Source organism: Pelodiscus sinensis, chromosome 1 (assembly GCF_052426305.1).
Source record: "Pelodiscus sinensis isolate ZL-2025 chromosome 1, ASM5242630v1, whole genome shotgun sequence".
NCBI lineage: Eukaryota > Metazoa > Chordata > Testudines > Trionychidae > Pelodiscus > Pelodiscus sinensis.
In genome coordinates, this window is record NC_143052.1 from 148,398,909 (window position 1) to 148,423,555 (window position 24,647).

General features: G+C 45.9%; 1 protein-coding gene across 7 annotated transcripts; it reads right to left on the bottom strand.

The window, feature by feature from the left end:
- Positions 1-24,120, bottom strand: MAB21L3 (mab-21 like 3). Of its 7 annotated transcripts, none has more exons than XM_075905690.2 (8): positions 19,062-19,400; positions 18,502-18,678; positions 14,963-15,103; positions 11,396-11,467; positions 8,151-8,442; positions 5,339-5,406; positions 3,330-3,524; positions 1-2,303 (listed from the first exon to the last, which is right to left on the bottom strand). In XM_075905690.2, exons 2-8 carry the CDS (start codon positions 18,577-18,579, stop codon positions 2,070-2,072), a joined length of 1,080 nt encoding a protein of 359 aa, XP_075761805.2. In that variant the 5' UTR covers positions 18,580-18,678; positions 19,062-19,400; the 3' UTR covers positions 1-2,069. The 7 variants fall into 7 exon arrangements, with proteins under 7 accessions (XP_075761805.2, XP_075761779.2, XP_025045376.3 ...); XM_075905664.2 differs by lacking the exon at positions 19,062-19,400 and adding an exon at positions 23,986-24,120 and having other exon boundaries at positions 855-2,303; positions 5,225-5,406; XM_025189591.3 differs by having other exon boundaries at positions 855-2,303; positions 5,225-5,406; positions 19,093-19,285.
- Positions 24,121-24,647: the final 527 nt, after the last annotated feature.

Genomic DNA, 24,647 nt, shown 5'->3' on the forward strand with positions numbered 1-24,647 from the left:
GTGGCTGCTGCAGAAGCAGAGGTTGCATGCTTGCATGGAATGAACGTGCCGTGCTGGCAGAAGAAGGAAGATTTGAATGACCTACCATGAAGATGGAACAAATTTTCCCTGAATGCAGTTATCGTATCAGGGAAAATCATCTTCAATGGTGCTGGTAACAGAGACCTCATTCAGACAACACAAATTGAATTCCCTTTCCAGCGTAAGTGCTGAGGGAGGTGAGATACAGGTGCTGGAGATACAGTGAGTTCTGGGGAGTGGAAGATAGAAGGGAAAGGGGCTGGAGATGAGAAAGAGTGGTCTTTGGCAGGAAGATGGAACTGGAGGACAGAGAATGATGGAATCCCACTACCAGCTCAGAAATGGGCAGCAACACAAAAAGCGAGCATATCAAATCTAGCCACATCATAGCCTCACGAGAGGCCAACACTTGTATCTTTTCTTTCATCCACGATGTTATTTAAGTTAAAACTGAAGTGAGAGCAGGGCTGGGGAGAGCGAGTGTGACAGGGCCAGACATGGGCAACAAGAAGTCTGGGTTGTGAGAGCGAGCTGGGCCAGAGATGGCCTTTGAGAAGGAGGGACTGGAAAGAGAGGCAGGGAAGGGAGCTGCAAACAGAGGACCATAATCATAAGAACGGCCGTACTGGGTCAGACCAAAGGTCCATCCAGCCCAGTATCCTGTCTGCCGACAGTGGCTGATGCCAGGTGTCCCAGAGGGAGTGAACTGAACAGGTAATGATCAAGCGAACTCTCTCCTGCCATCCATCTCCACCCTCTGACAAACAGAGGCTAGGGACACCATTCCTTATCTATATTGCAGTAGGGCTTTTCTGACCCACTCAAGCGTTATTGTGTTGGGTGCTGTTTGCACTCATCATGACAAGACAGTCCCTGCCCCCAAAGAGCTTACAGTCAAACAAAAGAGTGCAAGGGGCTACAGCAGAGATCATGGTGATCCCTTGGCCATGACAGCGAAGAAAATATTTCTTTTCAAATTATGTGACCAGGTCATACTCCATCCAGCATTTAATGGTAGTAGAAAATAAAACACTTTATTATAACTTGAGTCATTTAACAACATTAAATACAACATTCACTTTAGAACTCTTTTTGTGTCTTTTCTCAAAAAACAAGCATTTTATTTTGTCACGTATAAAGCTCTGGAATCCTGTGCAACTAGGAACAAGGAACCTTTGGAAAATTCTCTGGCGCTCTCTAATAGCACAGGTGCTAAACGGTGAAAGATCAGTTCATCCCCCAGACTGCTGGGCAGAGCCAGAGATGCTAGAGAGCTCTGGCGCAGCAAACACTGACAGGGGACCGATGGCATGGCACTAGCATGGGTGGCAAACAAGCACCAAGAGCCTGCCACAAGAAAAAGTTGAGGGAACAAGACCAGAAGAGAAAGGCAAAAACAGCAACTTAAATATTCAACACTTACCAGGTCAACTCTCTTTACAGCTAGAGCGAGAGCCACATTTCAATATGGAGCAAGATGTGAGAGACTGGCTCTAACAATAATACCTTATGATTGCACTGAGGTTTCCATCTGAGGCTCTCAATGCATTGCACAAACATTCATTTCATTTCACAACAATGCTGTCAGGTAGGTAAATATTAATTCCATGTTACTTTGGGCGAGGAAGCAGCGTAGAGGAGTCAAGCAATGAGCACAAGGTCTCACAGCGAGTGGGTGGCAGAGCAATGTCTCCTGATTGCTAGTCCCCTGCTCTTACCACTAGACCACTCTGCCTTTTGGCCTATAAGCCATAGGACTAGTGACAAAGGGTAGAATAGCACCTGCTCTGGCTTGTTTTGGGGATCTGCATGGCAGTGGCTCCAAGACAGGCAGCTCTAGAAAGCAAATTGCAATGGTTGGGCATCAAGCAAACCCTCTAGAGAGTTTTGTCCTCTCACTATTCCCAGTTGACACTTCTCTCTCACACCGCCCGTGCCACATGACTCACATTCAAGGGCACAGTGCCTACTGGAAGGGCAAGAAGAAGAACCACAGACAAGAGGGGCTTGGGTGTAAAACCAGATTCGGACAGCAGGTTCTCCCTCCCTCAGTCCAGGCAGAGCACAGGGTTCTCCAGGAATACGGTTAGCTTGCCTGCCACCAGGTCCAGGTCGCTGGTGTTGGCATACTTGAGCAGGTTGGTGCCCCTGATGAAGAAATGCTTCAGGAAGTGCTGGCTCACGCACTTGTGCAGCTTCCGCACCATCCGCAGGAAGCCTTCCCGGAAGCAGCGCCAGTCCTTGGTGCGCGGGTACTTCTCGCATGTCCAGAACAGCACTGTCTGCGGGAGGCAGATGGAGGGGAGAGGAGGGCAGGGAGAGGGAAGGAGAAGAGATGTTACAGGGATGCTGCCAGAGAGTCACACAATTAGCTAAGGTAACTTTATTGCTGATGGAAAGTGCAGGAGGGACTGCCCTACAGACCGAAGGCAATGGCAACGCAAGCACCTCCTGTCACTTCACCTCTCCTCTGACACAGACGGACCACACTAAGTCACTCCTTGCCTTCTCCTCTAATTACCTCACCAACAAGAATACCACAGTGGAGGGTTTTGTGTGCACACCAGCTCACCAGGGGCCAGAGACACACACTAAACTCATTTCAGAGAGGCCAGTCCATAGCCATCCATTGGGGACAATTTTCAGTCACTACTGACCTTGGCATCCACTGTGTGACCTTGAGCAAGTCACTTCTCCTTTCTGTGCCTGTTTCCTACCTCTGAACCTAGCCTGCTACTGCACAGAGAGTGTTCTGTGCATAACTGGGTAAATCTTTGTAAATCACTTTGAGCTCCTCAGACAGAAGGCTCAGCAGAAATGCAAAGTGGGTTAGGTTGTAGTTGGGAAAATGGAGTATAACATATGACACTGTTCAAGAAATAGTATGTGATTCTGCAGCTGAAATTTGTACTGTAATGCATATGTGGACTGACGGTAGCATGGGTAGAGTCCCACGCAGATACAAAATTTGTATCTGCATCTGCATCCACAGAAATGAGCCGTGGATATCCATATTGACATCCAAGCATGCAGATACCTGTGGATAGAAAGCAGATATCTGGGGATTCGCAGGGCTGTAAGCATGGGCAGCCTTAACTCTGAGACAGTCTGACTTTTGTATGGATCCTGGTAACTGTGCAACCACAATGTTCTTTTAACAGTTGTATGGAATGGAGATGAACAGCAATTCTTGCACCGCATGTAAGGGAAAAAGAGCAGAAGATGATGACCGCCGTTACTTTGGTGTTTGCTAGAGGTGCTAGAGCTGCTTAGGCCAATAATTGTGTTGCAGTTGTTGCCATGCTTACCTGAAGGTGATAGGATGTCAGGATTGGCTTATTTCCCGTACACCAGACATCCTCCTTCATCTGTCTCATGACCCGGAAGCACTTCATACGGCAGCCACCATCCTCATCAAGGCCCTCGATCAGCATGCGCTCAGCTCGGGAGAATCCCAGCTGCCAGTGGTAATTGGAGTGGGCCAGGAGGTTGAAACCAAATGACTGCAGAAGAAAGGGGGAGAAGTTACAGAGGGGGAAATGCAAATTTAGCTTTAGAGCAGCATGAAGGGAGGATAAGGGAAAGATCCACTGCATCTGCCTGTTACCTCTGCGGGGTGGTTTTGCATTATGGACTGAGTTCAAGGGACAGCAAGTTTGGGTTTCCTAATACCCAGTGAACATAAAACCAGGTGAGCTCCTCACCGATGGCTATTACTCACTCTGGAGAGATCCAGCCCTGGAGCAGCAGGGATTGCTGTGGGCAGCACACAACTGTATGAGGAAGTGGAAATGTCACAGCAGAGCCCACTGCAGGCCAGGATGAGGATGCAATTGAGCTACATGGGTAATCCTGGACGAGAACAGCAGGAGGCGGCTCACTACCTCAGGACCGAGGCAGCCCGAGCTCTGGAAGCAGTGTAAGACAGGGCTCACCAGGTGCAGGGCAGGATAAGACTGAGGGGCATGTGGAGAGCAGGGTGTGGTCCAGTCAGAGGCAGAGTGAAAGACTAGTACAATATGAATGGTGCAGACTGGTGCTGGTCAGGATTGAGCGGCACCAGTAGAGCTGAGAGAGAGGCATGGGGAGTCTTAAACAGCTTCTGTCTATACGCTGCCATGTTAGCAATAGGGTTGCCAGGTATCCGGTTTTTGCCCGGACAGTCTGTTATTTCTGGCCCCTGTCTGTTAAAAAAAAACAAAACAGAAAATACCGGACATGTAAAATGTTCTATTTTCTGTTTCTCTCAGACGGAAGGCCAGCGGTGGGCAGGGGGAAGAGAGGAGCGTGGGGATTCTTAAAGGCGCAGTGATCATTTTTTTGTTCCTTGGGGGTTTTTTTTGCTCAACAACCTTTTTTTTTTGCTCAACCAAGTCTTTTTCCTGCCATGTTCGGGACTTTTGGTGAAAGCATCTGGCAATCCTAGTTAGCAACCCTCCACTTTCACCGGCACAGGATTCACAAACAATAATAAACTAATTACATCTACATGTTTTGTTAGTCTATAAAGTGCTACCAGACTATTTGTTGTTTTTTCAGTTTACCTGCACAGACTAACTCGGCTACTCCCTGAAGCAGTAATAAAGTAGTGTGCTTCAAAACATGTGAACACTTAGCTATATGCACTAAAGAAAGTAGCCCTTCTGGGCATTTGAAGAGGAGTATGAATTTTTCTGGGTCTGATTTCAGAGCAAGAAGATCAGTTTAGATGAATATAGAACAGGGAGATCTGCAATCTTAAGAGAGACCCCCTACAAAAAGAATGATGCCACTAATAGGAAATCCAGCACTGGAGGCTTGGTGTTCATTCTCCTCCAGCAAGCATTTAGCTGCAGACGATGCAAGTCAACAGCGCTCTGGGTGCCTGTTGGAAAGTGGTATCTCATCCTCCCCACAAAAGGCCCAGTTCTCACCTGCCTAGTGTCATTATTTATATCTGTGCCAAATGACACCTGGTGTCATTATTTACATCTGTGCCAAATGAGTCACACACCGGGAGAAAATGCTGCCATTCCAATTGGGGTTCCAGCAACCTTGACAACCGTGCACCTCAGCCTTTGTGCTGCTCAGAACCATTTAGCACTAGTATCTTCTGAGACGTCCAGTGGGTTTCCCAGCTCCCTGTAGCGAGGCTATTTTTGACAATAAGGTAAGACCTGGTTACTGATCCTTTAAGCCTCCTCTTGCACCCCCTGCTTTATACCTTGACGCACTGCACTTTCTCCTGGGAAGGCCAGCGTGTGAAGCAGCGGGGCCACCGGGCTCTCTCAGGCCAGCAGGTTGGGATTTCCACAGTAGGGACCAGCTCCACATTTACCTGGGAGTCTGACGTCTCCACAGCAACGCGGACCACCGAGCTGAAGCTCTCCAGCATTCTGACTTTACCTGCGGAGGAACAACAAGAGGAGGTGACAAAGAGAGGGCTGGCCAAGCAAGAGGCTGTTTGGGGCTCCGTATGCCTTGCAAACCCCGCCGTTCAACGCTCACTTCCCAACAATCGGACCAAAGAAAACAACTCAGCACCTGGATCTCTCTTGGGCCCAAAGACAGGAGGTGGAGGAGGCAGCATCTCAGTCTCTCATCTCAAAGAGGTCCCTTTGTTTGGGTGGGGCCCCCCAAACCTCAGGACCAGCCCAAGATAAAGAAGAGCCAAATTGCTGCAGCCTACACTTCTCCTACAACCCAATAACACAAGAGGCAAGTAGGGAGCCCCGTGAGTGAGTAGAGAAGGGTCCCAGTGGAAACTTCAGCTCCAAAGATCCCTTTGTTCTTAGGGACGTCCAGACCCATGAACTTCCCGGTCAGGCCTATCTCTGCCCCTATGAAGGATATTGTGTGGATTAGGCATAATCTGGCCAGGCTGGGAGCTTCCAGAGAGGCCAAGCCCAGAGGACAGTAGGCATAGTATGACCTATCTGAGGTAATAGAAATGAATGGCAAAGCCTTCAGCTCTGCTACAGACTGCTTAGCAAAGAGGCAACAGTGAAATCAGGGGAGTGTTCAGGTAACTTAAGCTGTCTTGGCAGAGTCTGCCTGCTTTGCAAACAGTTAATCAGGCTGTGCTGTTTCAGTTTGTCTCCTCTCTCATTGGTTGTATTCCAGAAGTGTTGGCACCATATGCCCAGACAGCTTTTCTGAACCAACAGTTTGGGAGCTGTTGCTTTAAAGAATGCTGGGTTTTCACCCGGACATGTCATCTCCATGTAAGTACAATATCTGAAGCAAGAAACAAAAACGTTTGACTTTTCTGTCAAGGCGTAGCACCTGCTTGGTGGTGGGATTTTTTTCTCACCATGCCATCCCATTCCCCTCAACGGTAATACATATTTGCAATGGGAATGAGTTGTTAAATGTATGGGTTGAACTGAGCTTGACTTTAGCAGGTCTCTCCAGGATCTTGCAAGACCAAAATCCAAGAGTGACATTGAGATAGGGAAACTAGCGTCTGTGCGTTTGTAATGCCGAGAGGCAGTACCATCCTGCTGAAAGGTAAACTTGTCCTTACAAGACAGACAATATAGTCGGAGGTTGGCCTTGGACAATAGACTACCTGTGTGCCTCAGTTTCCCCATCTGAGAAACAGAGATAATAATACTACCATCGGAGGCTGCTGTGGGTTCATTAGCTGAAGCTAGTAACATGGCAATTGCCAAGTATGATTATTCTCATCATTAAAGTGTCCTCCCATTAAGAGGCTAGCAGTTAGAGCTGCCTAGTGCCTCAGCTCGAAAGGAATGTTTAAACCCAGCACAAAGCACATCACATCTGCAGTCAGTTCTTCAGGGTTTTTGTACCGAAGACTGGGAAACAACCACACATTTTGAAGCTGCCCGTGAGAGGTGGAAGCAATGTTGCTGCAAATGACCCTGGGTGACATTATCTCAAAGCAGGCTGGGATGGGAGCAGTTTGGGCATAGGGTAGCGATCAGTCCTGTCCTAAAGCCCGAATAAAGATAACATAGGGTTTTGCTCGAAGGAGATCGGCCACCCAGCCGCTTGACGCCACAAGTTGAAAAGCTATGAATGCCTTGGGTATCTCTAGGGGAATAGACATCTCCAAGCAGCTGTCGGACATTCCATATGGTGTGTGCTACTGGCAGAGGTGACAAGTCAACAGAATTGGACCCTTCCCTCGGCCATGGTGGGGAGGAACAGTGTTGGCTGCTCCACTGCCCTCCTTGGTATGACCGCACTGTCCCTGCATCATAGTGGGAGGAGAGCAGGGCCAAAACTGAGTGAGTGGCATTGAAACTTGAGCGGTGCTGCAACCCCTGTGCACCAGGTTGCCATGTCACTCCCTTAAGTTTGGCCCTGCTGCGCCCTCACCCCTGCCATAACTGAGTGGCCATGGGGACAAACCAGTGGGGTGGGCATAGGGCTAGCTCTTGCGCCAGGCTTCCTGCCCAGCCTTGCCCCACATCCATCAGCCCATGTCTCCTGCCCACAGGACACACTCAACAGCAGCCTCAAGAGCTGCAGTGATTTCCTGGCTGGGAGAGGGCAGAGGGGCATACATACCATGTGAAAAAAAAATGGGGGTGCCCGATTCCCAATCCTCTCTCCATTTACTGCCCTAACCTGCATCTGCACCATCCCAGAGCATCTTTCGGGTTGGGCTCGACACAGGAAGGAATAGATATAAACAGCTGGTCATGGACATTGGTTTCAATCTCTGCTGCCGTTATTTAACGTTGCTTGTAGGAGAGAGGTATCAGTGCTTGCCCTCTGCACTAAGGACACCCCAGGGAAGCTCTGCAGCTGGGGCCAGAGAAGTCCAGAAGTCCTACAGGACCCACAAATTCTTTGTCACAGCTGACAAACCGGTTATTTTCTGCAAATTTAGGCAAAAGAAGATCTTGGTTGATTTTTTGGGACACGGAGGATGGGGTCCAAACTCCCAAGTGATAGGCCTAAAGCAAAAACCTGAATCCAAACATCCTTGGCAACTGAGAGCTTGTAATGTGAGCCTGGGTCTAGAGAGCTAACTTCAGCCAAACCACCTCCTCCCCGGAGCTCCAGGGGCGTGACCCAATCTCAATTACAGGGAGTGGGGCAAGTGGCCAAACATCAGCTAGGAGCAGTGATCTCTGGAGAAGTGACCCTCTTCACACCTTTCCTATTCAACTCACTGGAGAGGTTACAGGAGGTAATTGACTTCTCCATCAGCTCCCTGAAGACGGCCAGGACTTTGGCAGGAACGAGATCGCCTTCGACGTTCACCTCTGTCTCATGCCACTGCTGCAGGCTCTTAGAGAACTGCTCCACCTCCAGCCACTGCTGCAGTTCCTCTGGGTCCCGTACTGGGGAAAGGAGCTTTGCCCCGTGCACTGTGTAATACCGCCAGTGCCGCACCTGGCGCTCCCTGTACCCTGTCAGGCCGCGCAGTGGGACTGTGATGAGGAACTGGCCAGGCGCTAAGACCTAGAAGAATTCAGAGAGATCAGAGAGGAAATAAGGGCAGGTTTACAGCCTGAATGGGATGAGTGGGGGGAGGAGGGGAGACAAACACGATCACAGCAGGTAGAATCACTGGGGCTTCTGAGCAAAAGGAAAAGTCATGCTGGAATGGAAGTCTCACTCCCAGCCTGTCTGGCTAGGACCCTGTCTTTGAATAAGGCTGGAGGCTAGAATACATCAGTCATGTGCTATTTAGGTTACAAAACAACAAAACCCCTGTCATTAGAAGGAAGCTGAAGCAACCATCATGGGCAATGCTGCAACAGTGAAATTTGAACCCTGCTGGCTGATCTGTTACAGTTCCCTCCACCCTCCGTGAATCCATGATCTTCCACAGTTAGATCTTCAATTGCACAAGATGCAGTTACAGACAGAGAGAGAGAGAGAGAGAGAGAGAGAATGAACACATAGAGATGCTAGGATGGAAGGCAGGATAAGTGTAAGTTATTCTCTTAGTATTATTTCTAGAGTGGGGCCCAGAGAGTGTTAGTAGTAATAATAAGGTCTTTCGCCCAAGTATCCCCAAATTCCTTAGACATTAGGAAAATAAGTATTCTGCAAACTGCTTTGCAGTAGCGAAATATTGTCCCCATTTGACAGATGGGAAAACAGAGGAAAGTTAAGTGATTTCCCCAAGGTCACACAGTGAGTCTGTGGCAGAGCCAGGAAGAGACTCCAGGAGTCTGGTCACGTGCATCACTGTTTCTGTGATTGGGTCACAGATTTTTAAAACATAAGTGAAGTAAACAAGCTGATAAATAAGAAAAAGCCTCTAGTCTTGCTTGCATACCAGTATGGACTTTGTGGCTATGTCTAGACTACATCCCTCTTTCGAAAGAAGTATATAGTTTAGACGTACCCTGTATGAAGAATAGCCATTCTCCGATGAAATACCCTTTGGGAATAGTGAATTAGCAGGGGTATGAACATAATCAAATCTATTAGCAATTCAGAATGTGAACAAAATTTCCTAACACTGTTTTTGAAGTACAATATTTAACCATCTCTGCTCTCCCAGTCCAAACAATAGGGCTAAAACATCCAGACGTTTGCTAGTCTGAACGATAAAGCTTTTTAGCTTTGCTTATCATGAATCATATAACCAACCCTGACATTACTAGGGGAAAACCTACTAGAGGAAGAGAATCTAACCTGACAGCAATTGCTGGTAGGTGGTTCCCCCCAGGTAAACAAAACATTATGCCATTCTCCAGTAATGGCCCAAAGCGCTATAATAACACTATTGGTAGCGCCACTGATTTAGGGGATTACTGCTGAACATGGCAGGATTTTTTAAACAAAGGCTACCAGCAGGCAGCATAGCAATGGCAATGGCAATGGCAGAAACCTTTGTTTAGTCAAATCCAGTTCACTGTTTGGGAGAGGAGGGAAAGACAACCTTCACCACAGGAACTCTCAAAACAAACCAGACCTCTCAAGAAATATTTTTGTTTCTTGGTGTTGAAAAATAAGCGCAGCCAGTCTAGAATCTCCATGCTAAACTCAAGAAAAACAGAACCCAGCAGCTTTCATGGCTTATTTACAGCATGTCTCCTTAATCACATCTGCACAGAAAAAAAGCCTGCAGGACAGAATCAATTCTTCCCAACTTTTCTTTCCATTCCAGGAACTTTTACTTGCTCACCCTGATTATAATGTAATTGTTCTGCTGCATTGTGGAAGCACAAATGCTCCCCTCCTAGTGAATTACAGGTGATCCACAGGCCAAGAAATATTGATCTGGTGATCAGAGCCAAGGACAAAGATCCCAGGTCTTAGTGTGAGCTCAGTTATTGCTTAAGACTTGTTCAATCAGACTGAAATTCACTCCTCCTTTGAATTACTCTTACACCAATTTAAGGCCTCTCTCTCTCCTGAGGAAGGATTCTCCTGTGGTGTGTTTCAATAAGATATTTTAAAATCTCACTTCCTTAAGCTGTCCTGCTTTGGGAGAGAATCTGTGTGAATGCATGGCCTCTAGGCAAGCCAGCTTTGTGGCACATGATCACCCTTGATTGGAAAACGGGGCTTAAAATAACAACAGGGCCTCACTGAATGACACATCATTGAATCTGTGCTGGGTAAAGTCATACATGAATCTCATTTTTCAGGACGCTGGAGAGGGGGCAAGCAAGCTCCCATGTACCAAATAACTGCATGGCCATCCGCAAACTTTCAAAAATCATGGGGTGAGCCATATGCAAACATGGGATTTAACAAAGTGGTAATGATTGGGCCCAGTAGGCATTCTTTATATTCATCTTCTGTTTCTGAGCCCTGGGGTTGCACTCAAGTCATGCTTTCAAATTTTTCTCTGCAACCATGAGTGCTAGAAATGTCCTTTTGGGTCATGAAATCACAAGATTCTCACAGATGAGGTTTTAGCAGATAACACCAAACATCAAAAGACTTCAGAATTAGCAACAACAGAACAGGCGCACTCACATTGCAGCCCATTAGCTAACTAGGACTCACACCCACCTTTGTCTTTCATATAGACATTCTGTGCAGCCTGTATCCATTGCGAGCCCCAGCATGCTACGGGCCACTTATATAAGCAAAGCCACTGGGAGCAAACTAGAGAGGAGCAGTGCATGCGGGACGCATAGACTATGGCCCATTCTTCTGTATTCAAAACAGTTGGTACAATTATGTAAATTAGGTGCTACCCAGCCCTGGGGCTCCTTACAAAATGCAAAGCATTTCTTGGATTTGTACCTCGGGATAGCAAGAAGGAAGCAGTAAGTTAGAAACAAAGGTCCTGTGCTCTCAGCTCTTTTGCAAGGAGGCTAGAGAGGTCAGAGGAGAGACTGATGATGTGGGTGAGGGAATCTAGTGTTTGGAGAAGGCAGGGGGTTGGATGAGGACAATGGAGGCAGGACAACTCTTTGGAGGAGTCAGCGGGAGGTATTTGTACCTGGACAGATGGGTGGAATGGGCGTTTTCCCCGAAGCAGAGCGGACCACTTGGCCAGTAAAGCTGGCTGATCCTGAGAGAAGCGGAAAGGAAAATAAGAAGTATACAGAATATAGAGAGAAAGCACATACCAGACAACTTATGTGGCTTTGGGAAGTTTCCGTCAGTCTTCCTAATAAAGAAAGGGTTGCATAGCTGCTGTCAAAAGAGATGCAATGTAGTAGTTATCAGTGCTGGTGGGAAGTGCTGCAGTGCTCCCCTTCAGGTTAATGTGTGTTACATTCCTGGTGTCTGATTTGTGTCCATTTATCCTTTGGTGCAGAGACTGTCTGGTTTGGCCAATATACATGGCAGAGGGGCATTCCTGGCACTTGATGGCAACGATCACATTAATGGATGTGCAGGTGGATGAGCCCTCATGTGGTGGCTTCTGTGGTTAGGTCCTGGGACGGTGTCACTTATTTAGATGTGTGGAGAGTTGGCAACAGGGTTTCTTGCAGGGATACGTTCCTGGGTAAGTGTTTCTGTGGTGCTTTGTGTGGCTGCTGGTGAGTATTTGCTTCAGGTAAACCTGTAGGGGAACACTTTAACCCCCCTGGACAGTCAGGGTACATCTACACAGCAACGTTATTTCAGAATAACTGACGTTATTTTGAAATATCAAAATGCGCGTTTACACAGCAAGCCTGTAATTTCGAAATAATGTCAAGCTGGAGGACTTCTTACTCCAACTCTTGTAACCCTGATTTCACGAGGAGTAAGGGAAGAGTGTTCTTTCTTTGACTTCCTATGTAGACAGCACCAAAAGCTGAGTTATTTCGATTTCAGCTACACAATTGATGTAGCTGAAGTTGTGTATCTTAATTTGATTTTTGCCCTGCTGTGTAGACATACCCTCAGTAATGGATTTGAAAGTTCCTTCTACAAAAGAATTTCAAAATCTGGTTACAAAGGGAGACAGTTGAACTGGAGTTCATTTGCAAATTCAACATTATCAATTTAGGATTGCATAAGGATCTTAACTGGTTAACGCATTACAAAGTCAATTTCCCTTCTTTGGTCCTTCACATCTCTACCCCAAATCCTATGAATGACCCACTTCCACCCTGACTTGATTAGCTTCATTAACACAAGCAGCTTCTTCCTTATATGTACCCCTGGCTCTAGAACTTCCACTCCAATTAATCTGATGAAGTGTGTTTTACCCACAAAAGCTTATGCCCTAATAAATCAGTTCATCTCTGAGGGCTTGTCTACACTACAGAGAGGATTGAACCTCTGGAGGTCGATCTTCTAGCATTCAATTTAACAGGTCTAATAAAGACCTGCTACTTCAGACTGAGAGGGCTTCTCTGTCACCGTTGGTAGTCCTGCTCCTCACAAGTAGTATGGGAAATCAATGGGAGCATTTGCTCCCATCAATCTCCTCCTATGTGAATGGAGAAAAAACATAATTTAGGATACATCGACTTCAGCTACATAATTAACGTAGCTGGAGTTGCGCATCTTAAATCAACTTTTCCCTTTAGTGTAAACCAGGCCTGAGATGCCACAGGAATCTTCGTAGTTTTGGCAGACATAGATTAACATGGCTACCCCTCTGAGACTATGGGTACAGTTAGACTGCGGGGGGTTTCGGGATACCAGAGTTATCCCAAAAAAACTCTGCCACGTCCAGGGAACACATTTGCACTTCCGCTTTTTTGGTGGAAGTACAAATGCATTCTTTCGGAAGGCCCTGTATTCCTCGTTCTATGAGGAAGTAGGGGGCTTCCGAAAGAGGGTTTTTTTTTCTGACATCTGGCCCAGTCTAGATGGGCCAAATGTCAGAAAAGCCTCTTCCGACAAAAGAATTGGAAAAAGCTACGCAAAATTCAGACTCCATTTTGTGTAGCTTTTTCCGAAAAAAAGATGTAGTCTAGTCATACCTTAAATGTGAAAGGCTTGAGGTTTTATTTAATCTCTTCATGTGTAATCTACCACCTGCACAGATATAAGCCACTTGAGTGCTATTTTCTGAAATTATAACCTGTAGTAAATTCACATTCTTGAACCTTTTATAGCTGATATCTTTGAAGAATTCCCACTGGCGGGCACAGGAAATGAACAGTGCAAATACTGGTCAGGGAGATGAAAAAAGGCCCTTTTCTGAAGAATAAACCATGTCTGCAATGGCTACTAGGAGCAGATGAGATTTTCTTTGGCAAGAACTTTTGACATACTTGCACTGAATAATTTCTGGGTGGAGTGGATCAGGAATCCTTCAATATAATGTTTTTCTATAAAAAATTGCCAATGTTTTGAAATGAAAACTTTTCATGAAGTGAAAGAGGCAGTTTCAGCAAATTCCTCTTTTTGAAATTGTTTTGAAAAAGTTTGAAATTGTCAAAAACATCCTGCTTTGATATTTTCAAAATATAAAATGTCATTTTGGGGGCTCCACATGATTTTTCATTTCCTAGTTTAAATGACTATATATTTAAAATAGAGCTTTTTTAAATAAAAAGGTTAAAAACAAAGGCTGTGTCTACATTGGCACCCCTTTCCGGAAAAGGGATGCTAATGTAGACTTCGGAATTGCAAATTCCGTGGGGGATTTAAATATCCCCCGCGGCATTTGCATTTACATGGCTGCCGCTTTTTTCCGGCTTGGGGATGGTGTAGACGGAGCTTGGTCCTGCCTTGAGGGCGGGAGGCTGGACTCGATGACCTCTCGAGGTCCCTTCCAGTCCTATGATTCTATGATTTTTTTGCAGGCCTCAACAACCATGCTGTCTGGGACTGTGATCTTGTATCTCGCAGCCTCAGCAGAATTGTCTCAAGTACAGTTCTGCTGAATGTTGCACCAAATGGTGTTTGTGGTTCGGATTGTGGCACTCCTCCCTGTGGTGCAATACTGTGGCCATGGAGATGCCATATTCAAAAATAACCTAAGAATGACTAAGACCAAGATCATAGCCACATTTCAACTCGGGTAATAACGTTCTGCTTTCCCACATGCCCACTGATACTTCAAGCCTATAAACTATTCTTTGCCACTTCTTGCTCCAAACTATTGCCAAGGTTGCTTTGTGCTTTTACTCAATTTCTTTGTTCCACCCTAGAAGTGGCTGTGTTTCAGTAATGGGTCTATCATGCATAACTACAGTAACATAATGCTCTCAGACAAAAGGGTCTATTCACATTTATTATTTTTTCATTATTAAACTAATTCATTTTTGTCTTAAAGAGCCACATGAAATAACCATTCCAGCCTATGAGTAAAATCTCTTAAACCTGGCGTGGTGACAGATTCTTTGGTTACCCACATTACACACAGCAGCAGTAGCAAAGCAATTTATCCAGTTCCCTAATCTTGCCTTACTCTGCCAGATCCTCCTCCAGCTGTAACAAGGGAATTCTGTCTCCATGCTCCCTTGAGACCTTGACCTCTGCTGGGACTGCCAGTAAAGAGGACAATGCACCAACTATGCTGTTTGTTTTTAGGATCTGGACACCTGCCCAATACGAACAGGAGTGAACGCCAACTCATTGCGTGCAGGTCACCAGATGGTACACTGAACCTTACCCTAAAATTCTCGTTGTGAATGCCAGAGTTGGAGATGGCCTGAAATCGTGTGTCCCTGTAGCTGATTTCGGCAGTCAGTTGTTGGATGATCTTCTGCACCTCGTCCACTGTTTTAGACACCAGGAGGTGTCGCTGTTCCACCTGTCGACATCAAGCAAGTCACTTCACATCATGGCTGGCTGCAAACAATCTCTATCGCCAGTCAAGAATCACCTGAACGTAGGCACCTTGAAATGTGTGTGTCTACAGAACTTTGGGCAATATGTATTTAGAGTTCTCTTGACAATTGCCAGCTTACTCCAGCTGGTGATAATGGACCTGAGACAGGAGGCTCTAAAGCAGGAGGTTCAGGAGTGTCTACAGCATGGACGGGAGGTAGAGAATTCATTAGCCTGGAATCTGTAATCAGCCTGTAATACTCTCATTGTTTGGCCCATTTTAGTTTTGGCTCATGTCTACCCAGCTTTTCCTTTGTGTAGGCTAGCCAGTCACTGATCGAGCAGCTGCAGTCTCCCAGGAGCTTGTGTGGCTCAGGGATTCCCTGCTGGGTCAAGCCCATGGGTGCTGTGACAGAAAACACTGACTCAAATTCATTCCTGGAATAGGCTGATGCAGCTCAGATGACTGGCCTGAATTTGGCTCAGTGGCACAGTAAGTGTGAAGTATTGGAATAATTCCATTCCGAAAGGGTGCTGAACTTCCTCCCTTTTGCTGATCTCAGTGGTACATAAGAATATAAGAATGGTCATACTAGGTCAGACGTAAGGTCCATCTAGCCCAGTATCCTGTCTGCCGACAGTGGCCAATGTCAGATGCCCCAGTGGGAGTGAACACAGCAGGTAAACATCACGTGATCCCTCTCCTGTCATCTATTTCCAGACCAACAGGGGTTAGGGACACTGTTCCTACTCGTCCTGGCTAATAGTCATTGATGGACCTAACCTCAATAAATTTATGTAGCTCTTTTTTGAACCCTGTTAAAATCCTAGTTTTCACAACATCCCCTGGCAAGGAGTTCCACAGGTTGATTGTGTGCTGAGTGAAGAAAAACTTCCTTTTCTTTTAAACCTGCTAGTTTTCACGGGAAGTGTATGCCTTGCTCTCCCTCCCTCCAAGTCAAGCAATATCAGCCAAAATATTGACCGTCATGCATTGCAGTGCAATGGAAGAGGTGGATAATGAACTGAGGTGCAGGATAGGCAAACCAGATAAATAAAAACCAACCTGAAGCTTTCCACACCAGCACAAGTGCAAGGCTCATGCAAAGATGATACAAGATACAGGCAAGAATCAATTATTTAGGGTATAATGGAACATATGTGGATCATGCTGAGGGAAGGACACCAACATATTCCACACCTTATCCTCACACATTTGTCAATATGCAGGCTTATCCAAACCAAACCTTTGAGGCTAAGCAAATTAATTTACACATGCCTAATTACTTCTCCATCAAGGGACTACTATGCAGGATGATGGGTGAGGACTGTTTGCTGTTCTTCCTTTCATCCCAGTGCCTGAACTTATATGATGAAGATAGAGGCTGTGAGGAAAAAAGCAACACCAGCACAAATAGCCAGCACTAGCACAACTAATTGGGAGACAATGAAACCAACCAGAACCTGCAGCCAAAATCCCAACCAAATTATTTGCAGATGTGAAGTTGCAACACACTGAGGGGAAGTGACTTGCCTTAAGCCATAAAGTAAGTCATTGGCAGAGGCAAGAATAAAAGCCAGGTCTATTCCCAATCACCTCCTCTGACCTCCCAATCACCTCCACCTTCCTCAGTGGAAGTTGGCACCGATTCACTCATTCATTAGAATACTGTGTCTAAAAACTCGCCAGTGTCAGTTAGTACATCTAACAATATATGAACCTCGGGTACTAGAATCTCTTAGATTTGCAGAAACAGGACGGAGTCTTGGAAGAAGAGGTTTTCCCCTGAGATCCCTGATGTTTGTCATGTCCCATCACAGTTATAGACATCATGCTGAAAAGCCTCTTTCATTGTACACAAGTGTTTCCCTTTTCAGATCCCAGCTTTGGGAGTGTCAAAGCAAATATTAAAAACTGAGCACCAGTGCATGCATGTTTTGAATATTAAAACCGAATTTGGTTTGGGACCTGGGATCACCTTTGGGCTGGGTCTTATTTGTCCCTCCATCTCCATGCAATACATATTTGGACTTTGTCTTTGCTGCAGGAGTGGGTTATAGCAGGAGCCTTAGGACTGAGGCATCCATACATTTCATAGAGACTGTTGTAAAAAATGGTTTACGTCATGTTAACAAGCATACATTATTACATGGTATCTGTGCTGGTTCATTATAGGATTATACGTTTTAAGAAACAGGCTGTGAAGTGACATTCCTAATAATGATTAATAACTGTAACCTTATTTTGCTCACTTAGAAGGGTACTGGAAATGAGAGTCTTTCAGAGGGATGGGAAACTTTTTGTGATTCTAAAATTCTGATGGCTGTGGGCCCCATTTAATGCTACTTTTGTTTCTTTCTCCTGCTGCAGATGAGGCTGCACACTACCACAAACTATGCACAACTGTGCCCTCCGGCTCCCATCACCCTGCACCAGAAATCTTTACATCGAGAAGGACTAATTGGCAGAGTTGGCTGGAAAATTTCTGACGGAACATTTTTCCATTATAAAATACCCATTTGTCCCTCCCTCCAAAAAAAGTGAAATATTTACAGAGACTGTTGATTTCAGTCATATTTAGTTTTTTTTTTTTAAATTAACGGAGTTGTGATAAGGTCAAAACATTTTCATCTTTTCAAAACACAAGCCTCAATTTTCTGTTCAAAATAACTTTTTCTTGAATTTTGGTATTTAATAAATATAAGTTGAAATTGGAACAAAACATTTTGATTGACCTGAAATGATTTTTTCCCCCAGAAATTTCACTGTGCAGGCAATTTCAATTATTTTTGGTATTATTTCTTTTCCAAACTGAAAAAAAATGGAGCAGTTCCCATGAAATTGAAACTTGGTTCCTGCCTACCTCTTTTAAGAAGGTTAGATGGATTGTTTAGATAAGCATCCAAGCAAGGTTCAGGAAAAGGATTAGATCAGTTCTAGTATTATCCATCGCTCACTAATTATTGGGTACATGCATTATCTTCCCTGGAGACAAACCTTATTGCCATATTTTTGCCCTATTGCTGTCAAATTTGGGCCACTGGCTGAACAGAGATGGACCATAGAATCTCTCCGAGGTCTAAACACAAACAACTCCAACTGTAAACACTCTCTGAAGAGCCCAGAACACCAACTAGTTCTGAAGTGGGACAGGATGAATATGTAGGGAAAAGCTAAAAGGCCACCAAACCAAACCCCTCGATAATATTCTGAAATGGAAGCATTGGAAATGTTGCTAGAAATCTTATCATCATGATACTTCAGCCTCATTTTGTCCTAAGACTCAAGAGGCAGGATAGCACCCAGCCTTGGAACTCTGAACTTTTCACGATCATCCCTTCTTTTGGAGGCAGAGAAGAGGCGTACACACAAAGACTTACCTTATTCTGGATGTAAAATTCCACATCTTCTTCTGTGAATGGTTTCATGGTAGGGTGTTCTTCCTTGTGCTCCAACATTTAATCTTTTCTTTTGCTTGGTTCTGGGTGTTTCAAAACCACTTCCAGCTTTTCGTCTGCAACTTTCCTTGTCTTGTAAACCCAAGACACCAAATTCCTCTGTGGATGGAGAAGAGGGGAGACAAGCTGGGAAGTTTGCTTGCTTTTCCTGTTCTGTGTTACAGCGTGTTTCAACTTACTAGGAAAAAACATGTCCAATTCTTTTTTTCAAGCTCTGTTTTATCATTAATTATTATTATTTTAAAATGGTGATTCTAACATATCTATCTATCTATCTTTAAAAAAATCTCAAACACCACTTTGCCTTTGGGCTGAATTCAAAGCACCTTTCCGACTCTGTTGGGGATTCAGAGCTCTGTTGCCCAGCATTATTTTCTGATTGCCACACACACACTTCCCTGTTTTCTAACTCTTAACTAGATCATTTATAAACCTTTAAAAAGCACAGAGAAACACTCTGTTGTCGAGGTCAATCCACCCACTTTCTTTCTGAATCTGTACAGCTATTTTTACATTCAGATCATTCATTTGGGTTGCAGTCCACAGCCTCTGCTCTTTATATTTCCTTTCTTTCTTCTGCCGTATTGACAGTAAACATCCCTCTGCCTGTCCCCAGCCTGCAGTTTGCTTCGCCTTCTTTACAATAAACAGATATGAAGCTGCCTCTTGTTAGCTGCCAGCTGCCTAGATAACAAACCCAGCACTCGTCCTTGGAAAGGAAAGCTATTGATTGGGCCTTATTGATCTGATAAAAGTTGGTGGCTTTTAAAAAAAGTGTACGTCATTCCCGGGGGAAAGTAACAGAGTCCTATAGAGACATGCATCCACGCTGTTCTTTTATGTTATTATTTTTACAGTGCTGAACTCAATGAGGCTCCAATCCTGACACTGCCACAATACACTTATTATTATTCATTATTAGTCAAGTGATGACAATGTGCTTAGTACTGTATGAGACCCAGCAGAAAACATGGTCCCTGTCTCCAGTAAGTGAAAAATCAAACCTACCTTCAGGTGTCCTAGTGTATTTTCTATGTCAGTTTATTTAAAGCATCAGATTTCCCACCATTTGTTCTCCTACTCCTTTTAGGGCCTTTCTTTAAGGTGATGGCTCAAAGGGCTAGCAACGCTTGGGAGCTCTGCAGGAAAAGTCAGATCTAAGGTGCTGGGAGAAGTGAGTGTGGAACAGCAGGTGAAGGAGAACATCCCAGGGATGAAGATGGAATGGAAGAAAGTAAAAGGAGAGGCGGGACAGGCACGCTGGCAGAGCACAGGGAATGAGGAAGCATAGGGGCATTTTAAATACTCAGACTGAGTGAAAAAGCGTGTTCTATTTCCCCTCTCCACAGTAGACTCCTCAGGAATTGAAATGGGGGGGAGGGTGTTCGAATTCACAAGGGGGAAGGGTGTCAGGACCGATGAGGGGTGAGACCATGAGGGTGAAGGTAGGCTGTATGGCACCATAGTTCACAATATTGGGGGGGTGTTGGGGAAATTCACGGAGGGTAAATCCCTGTCCATCTCCCTTGTCCTAGTTAAAGATCTCCAGTGCAGGAAGATATGAGGGAGCCTCTCTCACAGCCTAACTCTTTTGTTTTCACCTCCTGCATCCACAAACCTTGTATATGTATGGTGGGGCTCAGATTCCTGTTTTCCCAAGCTCACAGAGTCTCTGATTATAGCTCTCTGGTGCTATAGGGGCTGTTGGACAAGCAGTGATCTAGGAATCTGGTCCCAGTCATTTCACATTAAACAATACAGGCCCATACTGAGGAATTTCTGTGTGTGTGTGCTTTTTTTGTGAACACCCCCTCCACCATAGTCTCCCAAGTAAGTATGCTCCAGCTGGCCAGGGGAAGGCTGGGACTGATTTCCCACCCCCTTTCCCCAGGAGCGAGGCCCAGCCCCACCTTCTGGCCTTGCTCTTGGGGAAGGGGGGGGGATCAGACCCAGTCTTCCCTTGGTCGGTCGAAGCATGGGGGGGCTTTGGTAGTGCACCACCCACATCTTGCCCCAGCTGGCCAAAGCATGGGGGAGGGAGACTGGAGCAAAGTGCTATAATCAGCCCCATGGGGAACCATGAAGGACCATGGGAGGTGCTTTCGCACCCTTCGCACACACACCCCGCCCCTGCCTACAGGCCTGCAATAAAACACTTCACTTGCACTTCATTGTTTGAAAGCATTTCACAAAGAGGGGTTTAATTCTTACCTTCAGCCCAATGTGGTCAGCATACATAATTTGGGACAAGGACCATATTTTTACTACATGCATGTACATCACATAGTACAATGGGGGCCTGATCTTTCTTTGGCAGCCTCAACATGATACAGCAGGGGAAACAATAAATAATCATTGTGATTTTCACCCTCCTTTTACAGTTGGGGAAACTAAGACTGAGAAAGGAGAAATGTCAAAGCTAGGATGCAGGAATTCCTGACTCGCAGTCCCCTGCTCCAGCTAGAAGGTTTTACTGCTTAATTTGCTTATTTTTACGTAATTCCAATTGGGAATGAAACTGAGTGCCGCAACTAATAGCAAATTGTGATGTACAGTCCCATAGGGGATTCTAATGGATTCTGACATGCCAGTTTTGGAATCCCAGTGTGAGGAATACTATGTAGAATAAAGGAAGAGCGTCTGACACAGGCAGAAAAAAATCAAGTAAGTGCAGGGGTGTCGGCAGCTCCTTCTGGAAAGGGAAAATGTCAGGTTGGGCCAGAAGCAGCAAAGCAGCCCCAGCAGCAGGCGCTTTACTGCACCTGGGTCATGTCAGGATCAACATGTCAGAAGCAACATGCCGACTTGTGATCAGAAAATATGCAAGAGACGAAAGCCAGACAGAAAAGGGGAGAGAATTAGAGAGGCATGAGAGGTTAGAGAAACCTGTATAAACAGAGAGGAGACTAAAATGGGCTATAACCGAGAAAGAAAGCAGGGCAGAGAGAGAGAAAGAGCCCCATAGGGAGTGTGGGAAGACGAAGAGAAATGGAAGAAAATACATAGTCCAGGGACCGCCAATGAATGCTTCTGGATGGGCTGTACTGCAGCTTGCCACAGTACTGACACCTCCATTGGTATGCAGGCAGTGAGCCTTGCTCTCAGAGTTAGATGAGTTCAGATTCAGGGTTTCCAGAGGATTTTTTGAGCAGCTAAACTGAAGAAGCACACCTTCCTTCCCATCTGGGCTCTCTATGGCTGCTTCAAACCCTGCTCCCATTTGTAGATGAGAATAAAAATGGAGTGGGAGCAAAGTTTCAGGAAACACTCAGGGAGGAGGGGAAGAGAACCAAACCCCAGAGGCATCTGGATCAAAGCAGTGGGGTACGGAACAGAGATGTGCTGGCAGACTTATAAAAACAAGCTCCTATAACAATGCTCCCACTGAGCTTATGAGCAACTCTATTCCACGGGGCATGGGCATTAAAGACAAGCAGCAAGGGTACAGGGAAATCTATTATTTTGTGGCTTTCACAAACCGTAGCCAGGGAGTGAGGCAGCACCATTCAACAGACTCCTCCTGTGTGCTTGTCCTGGGAAATAGACTGTTTCTAAACTAGAAAGTCTGCTCAGCACTAACTGTAGCTCTTTGAGAGAATTATCTGTATGGGTCATGCTCTCGGGATGGGGTGGGGATGGGAGGGGGGAGGAGGGGGCGGATAGTCTTGGGGCTTTCTTTAGAACCTGTTAGAAAGCAGTATCAGTCAAGGCCATGGCTTCTGAGCAGGCACAGATCAGCTGCTGAGTGAGGAAGGGTGATAACAGAAGTTTATTGAGCTAGTGGGGAAAACTAAGTTTAACTAAGCATGAGGCCCCAAATTAGAGCAAGACTTATAAAACTTTAAGATGTTTCTAATGAAAAGACCTTACACATCACATCAAAGACACTTCCCTTTGAACATTGCAAATTTATGCTCTACAATGTTCTCTGGTGCTGTGCCCGTTTTGAAATACCCCAATGAAACTTCCACCACACTTTTGGGATTCCATAGTATAAAAGCTCTCACCATTATGATTTGAATGATATTCACCCTAAACTTTCCCTTTCTTAACCACATACCAGTATTTCCTAAGGGTATGTCTACACAACGTTATTTTTAAATAACAAAATGTGCATCTACACAGCAAGCCATTATTTTGAAATAATGCTGAGCTAGAGGACTCCAATTCTGGTAACCCACATTTCGTGAGGAGTAAGAGAAGTCAAAAGAAGAGTGATCTTCCTTTAGCTTCCTGCTGTGTAGACAGTGCCAAAAGCCGAGTTACGCTATTTCAACTTTTGCACAGTTGACATAGCCATAGCTTAACTCTACTTTTGTCCTGCTGTGTAGACGTGCCCAGAGATAGCAAAACAGAGAGCTGGAGCTTTATTTTGAAACAGTTCAGGATGATTAGGAGCAAGCAACCCAGTTCCTCTCACTGGAGTAACACGACCCATCACCCTGACTCAACATAGGGGCCCACTAGACCTAAATAAGCCATTGCGCAGCTACATGATCAGCAATAAGAATGCTATTGACTTGGCAATAGCAGGGTCACCACAGTTTAACTAGGGTAGGCCAAGACATCCATCTGCAAATAGACTATAGAAAAATGCCAACTGCCCCATCATTTCAGCTTTAGTGAAATAGTTTGCTAGTCCATGAAACCTTCCATACTTACATCTGATAGCACAGCTCAGCCGTGCTCCAACCAAGCAGTGCTGGTCATTGGTACTACCTTGCCATTTTGTGATTACATCCCACATCAAAGAACAGCCATACTGGGTCAGAGCAATAGTCCCTCTAGCCCAATATGCTGTCTTCCAACAGCGGCAGATGCTTCAGAGGGAATAAAGAAAACAGGGCAAACATCCAAAGTGATCCCTCCCATGGTGCTTGGAGGCTTAGAGACATCCAGAACATGGGCTTGTGTCCCTGATCATCTTGGGTAACAGCCATTCATGGACCGATCCTCCAAGAATTTACCTAATTCGTTTTTGAACCCCGTTATATTTTTGGCCTTCACGATATCTCCTGACAACAGGGAGGATGAAGAGATCCTTGTGCAGGGCTAGCAAGTGGAGTTAGGGATCCCCTGTGATACTGTGCCGAGTAACGGCCTCCAGCAGTGATCAACTGCTCTTCAAACGGCTTTTCACACAGGCTGCCCTGGGACAAGAACCGTTTACGTGGGCAAAAAATTCTGTGCATTTTACTTTGTCTTTAAAAAAAAAAAAACCAAAATCACCCCCGGTGAGGTCACAGGGGCTGTTTCAGTAACAGTGACGGGCAGAGGAAGGCGGCTGGGAGCGAGTGCTGCTAATTCCATGTGACAGCACCGAAGTCACGCGAGCAGCTGCCCCCTCCCGCCACCCCACCTATTTCCTGCCCCCAGGCGCCTGCCTGCCCCACCCCTCCCCCTTACCAGGGAGCCATGGGCCACTCGGGGCCTCGCTCAGATTGGGTGCGGCATGATGATGTCATCAGAAGGTGCCTACACCAGCGCCCCCCCCCCCCTTACTGCTGCCCTTTGCTGCTCAAGGTGCGGAACGGCCTCCCCACCCGCCGTGGGGATTGGCCCTTGCTTGAGTCAGTCACCTGCTAAGTCAACCTGGCCAGGAGGAGGGAACCCTCCTCTAATTGGCTGCCTGGCCCACTGCCCCACCTCCTGGGAGAGAGTAGCCAATCAGAGCTGCTGCCAGAGGCAGCTAGCGTTCTCCCCCATCCATCAGGGCAGGCGATAGGGTTGCCAGCCTCCCCCCTCCCATGATTGTCTTGGAGTCTCCAGGAATGAAAGATTATGTCACGTGATGAAACCTCCAGGAAAAAATCCAACCAAAATTGGGAACCCTCGGCTGGGGGTGGAGGGAGACAGGAGCCACAAGAGCCCAGCAGCTTAGTGTGTTTCTGCTGCTCCCTCCTATAATGAAGGGCCTGTCTGCTGCTGCCTAAACTATGGTTAGGGCCATCACTATTTTTATGGACTTGCCAGTTGCCAGAAAAATAATTTCATCTGATGGGTTCTTTGTTTCACCTGGCTCTAAAGATTTGCATAAGCATCACAGTGCACTGGGATAGCTAATGGTA

Excerpts from the sequence above, each read along its gene's own strand:
- MAB21L3 (XM_075905664.2), bottom strand. The coding sequence starts at position 18,579 with ATGTTGGAGCACAAGGAAGAACACCCTACCATGAAACCATTCACAGAA. Across the intron at positions 15,104-18,501 it reads AATTTTACATCCAGAATAAG|GTGGAACAGCGACACCTCCT; the intron begins GTAAGTCTTTGT and ends TGATGTCGACAG. Across the intron at positions 11,468-14,962 it reads TTCACAACGAGAATTTTAGG|GATCAGCCAGCTTTACTGGC; the intron begins GTAAGGTTCAGT and ends CGCTTCTCTCAG.